At 33.8% G+C, this 5,440-nt stretch overlaps 1 protein-coding gene across 1 annotated transcript; it reads right to left on the bottom strand.

Annotated features, from left to right (window-relative positions):
- Window positions 1-2,920: 2,920 nt before the first annotated feature.
- On the bottom strand, window positions 2,921-4,286 carry LOC139095059 (odorant receptor 30a-like). Its single transcript, XM_070646307.1, has 3 exons — window positions 3,480-4,286; window positions 3,165-3,320; window positions 2,921-2,977 (listed from the first exon to the last, which is right to left on the bottom strand). Exons 1-3 carry the CDS (start codon window positions 4,284-4,286, stop codon window positions 2,921-2,923), a joined length of 1,020 nt encoding a protein of 339 aa, XP_070502408.1.
- Window positions 4,287-5,440: the final 1,154 nt, after the last annotated feature.

Raw genomic sequence — 5,440 nt, 5'->3', positions numbered from 1 at the left:
AAATATTTTAGGAATCAAAAATTGTGACTTTTAATTTTGATTTTCAGGGATTTTGGTTGTCAAACTTGATCTTCCTAGACTTCCGCACAATATCCACGACATTAAATTGCGCACATTTAATGATCAATTTAGCTACTTTCTCGCGTAAGTGCCTTAAGAACTCTTGATTAGCAGCTTTTGATACAGACGGTATAGCTCTGAGTATTGAAAATTGATGAGAACATGTTGAAGCAGTAGGCATCGATAGATCCAGCATCAAACATAATCTAAAAGAAGCCCTAAATCACATCTGTTCGTCCATCGACGGAAGCAAGAAAGGTCTCTTTGACTAACTTTAGACTATATAGTTACTATTTTCAATACTATAGAATCGTTAAAGCAGTTTATTCACATCCTAATTCACATTAAATATCCATATCTTCATTTATTGAATTTTTAAAATCGTTTACAACATGAATAAGTTAAGTGCTTGTTACAACATGATCAACACAATGAATATGTAAAACAGATTATTGCTAATAGGTTTGTAGTATGTTAGCATAAAGCAATTTCTCTCTATTTCGACTATGAATTTTTAATCACAAACTTTATGTCTTCAAAAATGATTCACAGATGTTGTAGTATGAGTAGATCGCGTTGCAGATCTGGAAGTTTGAGGAATAATTGGTAAGTAGGCATAGAAAATTCAAGACTCGTCTTGTAGGAATCTTAGAAGGCTTTGAAATTTAGAATTTGTCCCTAAAAACCAGCCATTCACTGACAGGACTTCAAATCCAACCATCCATAGCTTACCGTCGAAAATGTATTCAAATTCAGAGATCCAGTGAATAAAATACTCATCAGGTTAGGCCTTGATGCCTTCTGGATCATCAAAATCATCATTTTCTTCTCAGAAACGTTGAACTTGTACCAAGGTAAGTCATACATGTAGTTACTTAAACGATCATACTGTAAAGCAAAAAATTACATAGAATCAGTGTTTACATTAAATGCACAGCAACTAACCTGATGATTAATCACTTCGCCATTCAGGTAGCAGCAAAATAATTGTCCAAACAATGCCCAACACAATCCATAAGCGACTGGCCATTTAACGATCAAAATCAGAACCAACGCAATACACATCGAGAATATGCTTGTCGATGAAGTCACAAAGCATGCCCAAGTATAATGGCCATTGATATTATCGACATAGGAATCAAATTCCCTTTGAGCTTCAATAATTCCTTTTAATTTCTGCTTTATAACCTTCATGTCTGCCTCACTATCAGGATTGCAGTTTTCAGTAAATTCAGTAAGTTCATCATACTCGATCTTAATCAAGTCAACCATTGCAATCGCATGGACAGTAAAGATAATGAATGCAATATCAAAAGCATTGTGAAAAATCAGTGTATAAATGAGCAGCACAGAGTGAAATATGTAAGTAGAACCAAAACCGATGTAGGATTGAGGATCAAAAAAGGGAATGTAGAATGGAAACATTAAACTCATTTTTTGGAAAAAGATGATCATGAACCAAGGATATATAATGAAGATGACAACAGCAGATGAGTTGATGAATGTAACTACTTTATAGATTTTCTCGGTCAGATCGACTTTCCTTGCCATGACTTCTTGTGTCTTCCTGTTCTTCGAACGATAAAGCATCTCAATTTGACCGATTAGATGTTGATAAGTATTGGCTCCTTTGATCAACAGAAAGGATTTTGACAGTGTTTGGCAGAATATTCCGAGTGAAAAGGATATCTTGACTTTCTCAATTCCTTCGTCCGCAATGTACATGCAGCTGAAAGTTGTAAAGAATCCCATTGCGATATTGAACAGATGACTGATTCGATGTCTGTCAAACTTCCATGTTGGAGCGAAAGGATTGAAACCAGCATAAAATGACAATCTCTCGATCAAACCATTGATTGCTAGATTAAAAATTGGAAAAAAAGATTAAGTTTAGGGAAATAAAATGGAAGGCCTACCCCTATATCTTTCAAGTGAATCTGCCATCCTGGGTATTTCTCTTTTTTAAGGTCTGACTCTTTTGAAAGCTACTTACTGAATAAACTTGCTGCATTTTCCTACATTGAAGGAAATGCAGTGAATTTCCCATGTATGCGTATTTAAAATTGAATTTTTAATGGTACCTAACAAGAAAATTGCGTATATAACCGCAAATTAGGAAGGAATTTCATAAAATATTGACTAACTAGTTGATTTTCCTTAATCATATGGTTTAACCAAGAGTTTTACAACAGTACATTAATTAAATGCAAAGTTTCGGGGAAATTTGTCTGAAAATGTTAGTATCATGGTTCCGTATGCCAATGCAACTCAGTTAGTTTCTGTTGGTCTTCATGACGATAACTTAATAAAAGTCTGACATCGGGGATTCATATTTGAGTTAAGTGCAATATTTTGTTTAATTAAGACTTTGATTCTTCTTGAATCTAAAAAAGAAGAATACTAATTCCGAATAATAGATCCCTAGTGGGATTCGAATCCTCGTTCTAGGATTTTGGGCTACATGATCTTACTTCTTAGCTATTAGGGGTTATCCAACTATATGATAAAGTGCCATATATAAATTACATCTATAAATATAAATGCTGAAAAATGTCATTTATGGTCAACTTTCAGAAATTAAGACATAACATGAAAAAGAAAACAATAAAAGTTCAAGCATGTATGATCGCAAAACTTCTTTATTATTCTCATTATCACATCGATAAAGCAGTTCATACTACATTTCATTAGATTTTTAATACATTTTACTGCTTTTAGTATTGCTGTAGGTACACATTAAATATTCCAACATTGAAGTTATTGCTTATCCTGCTTGTGGTTTCTAGTCTATAAAGTAGTTTGCTTCTCTAGTTCGACTATATATTGATGGTCATATTGCTCATTTCAAACAATAATGCAATTACTTCTTTATTAAAGTTTCACATATGTTGTAGTATGAATAGATCGCGTTGCAGATCTAAAATTTAAGAATTGAAGAACATTTTAAGAAGATTTCATTACATACTTGCTACAAACAACACAATCCGGATTACTGTCACAGTGACATTAAGGCAACTTCGCATCCTACTGTCTAAATGACAAAATAGCGATGCCCTAGCAATCATGCTGTGCTGCCAGGATAAAATAATTCCGTTCCTACTTACCGTCGAAAATGTCTCCAAATTTAGCAATCCAGTGAATAATATATTCATCAAGTTCGGTCTTGCCGCCTTCTGTATCATCAACACCAACATCTTTTGTTCAGCAAGTCTAAACTTGTGCCATGGCAGCTCATAAAGATAGCGACTAAGGCGTGCATACTAAAATAAATTATTATAAATTGTGTTACTCAAACATTTGAGCATGACCCGACATAATGTAACATGGAACATAGTTTAAGAAGCCCTGTTAAAGCTGGATGCTTCCAAATGAAGACTTACACTTTCAATATGTCTTTAGTACCTATCCCTCACACTTACCTGATGATTGATGACTTCACCATTCATGTAACTACAAAACAACTGACCAAACAAAGCCCAACACAATCCATAGGCAACTGGCAGCTTAATAATCATAATCAAAATTAATGCAATACAAATCGAGTAAATGCTTGTCGATGATGTCACAAAACACGGCCATTCGTAAACATTATTAAGTTTATCGATGTAGGAATCAAATTCCTTTTGAGCCTGTACAATTCCTTTCAATTTCTGTCTGATTATCATCATGTCATGTTCATTATCAGCCCTAGAATTTTCAGCAAACTCTGTAAGTTCATCATAATCGATCTTAATCAAGTCAACGATTGCAATGGCATGGACAGTAAAGTTGATGAAGGCAATGTCAAAGGCATTGTGGAACAACAAAGTGTAGATGATCAGAACCGAATGAAAAAGACTAGTTGCTGTAAATCCAAGATAGTGATGTGGATCAAGAAATGGAATGTAAAAAGGAAACATCAAAGTCGGTTCATCCATGAGGAAAATTGAGAGCCATGGATATGCGATAAAGATGAGAACAGCAGACGAATTGACAACAGATATTATATTGTAGATTTGTTCGCAAAGATGAATTTTTTTAATCATAACTTCCTGGGTCTTCTTATCCTTCGAACGATAAAGCATTTCAATTTGAGCAATGAGTTCCTGATAAGAATCAGCTCCAATAATTATCAAAAAGCATTTAAGAAACGTTTGAGTGAATATTCCGAGTCCCATAGAGCGTATGACAATATCAGTGCCTGATTCACCTTCATACATACAGACGAAAGTTGTAAAAAATCCCATTGTGACGTTGAAAAGATGAAAGCTTCGATGTCTGTCAAACTTCCATGTAGGGGCAAAAGGGTTAAATCCCGAATAATGCGACAATCTCTCGATCAAATGATTAAGTGCTGAAAAATTGACAATTAAGTTTAAAGTTAAGGAAATAATATGGAATTGCTACCCAAATATCTTTCAAATGGGTTTGCCATCCTGGATTGTTCTTCACTTTTTGTGTCCGACTAGATTTAAAGTTACTTACCGTATGAGGATTTGGTTTATTGCATTTCACTTCGAAATGATGTTGTGACATCAATGCGGTTTTAATTCTGAATTTTTTAGAGAATTTTGTTGGAATTAGATTCATGAAAACCGCAAAAATTGCAGAATTTTGAAATATTAATAGCCAACAGTTCTAGTTTCGACTTTGAAAAACAAAAGGACATTGAAAATAAACTAAGAAATGTTATCTGTAACGCATTACTGCTTAAAAATAATATCCTATGCGCAACAGTTTCATGCAACATAAATATGATTGATTCAACTGTTGCGCGTTGTATTACAATGATATTTTTGCAATTGTTGCGCGCCACAAGAACGATTCTAAGACAAAAGGTTGAGTGCCATATAATTTTTTTTTACAACAGTTGAAAGACAAAAAATTAACTGCACATCTGTAAATTATTGTCCTTGCAACTGTTGTCCGTCATACAAAATAATTACTAGCCTACAACTTTAATGCCGTATAAAACTATCATCCATATAACAGTAGCGTCGTCACCTTGCAACTGTTGCGTGCCACATAAAAAATTCTCTTTAAGACAGTTGCTCGCCATATCAAATTATTTCCAACAATTTTAAAAGTTCTTTTGAAGCTATAAAAAAATAAATTTCGCCATTTTTATTATAACAGATGAAATGCATCGATAAGCGAAATCAAAGCAACAAGCGGATAATGATTTACGCATTAATTCTTCCTGTCCACGGTGGAAAATTAAATTCAAATCATCACGAAAAGCAGTCCAGACTCAAATTATAAATGATATTTGTGAGTTCTTCTCACTGCGCAGATTCGACACACTTTCCTTCTATTTACTCATTTTATGAGTAAACAAAAACCTCGAAAAAAGAAAAAATTGAGCGAGAGAGGAAAATTGTACAAGAAAATTTTTCATTTT

The sequence above is a fragment of the Chironomus tepperi genome, unplaced genomic scaffold, assembly GCF_022539635.2.
Source record: "Chironomus tepperi strain 1889 unplaced genomic scaffold, CSIRO-AGI_Ctep_v1 contig_359, whole genome shotgun sequence".
NCBI lineage: Eukaryota > Metazoa > Arthropoda > Insecta > Diptera > Chironomidae > Chironomus > Chironomus tepperi.
This window is presented reverse-complemented; position numbering and strand designations above follow the sequence as displayed.

What these genes read in the sequence shown, in the direction of transcription:
- LOC139095059 (XM_070646307.1), bottom strand. Translation starts at nt 4,286, where the DNA reads ATGGGATTTTTTACAACTTTCGTCTGTATGTATGAAGGTGAATCAGGC. An exon ending in GTGAAGTCATCAATCATCAG is followed by an intron (nt 3,321 to 3,479) that starts GTAAGTGTGAGG and finishes AATTTATTTTAG; the next exon opens with TATGCACGCCTTAGTCGCTA. An exon ending in ATTTGGAGACATTTTCGACG is followed by an intron (nt 2,978 to 3,164) that starts GTAAGTAGGAAC and finishes CTTAAATTTTAG; the next exon opens with ATCTGCAACGCGATCTATTC.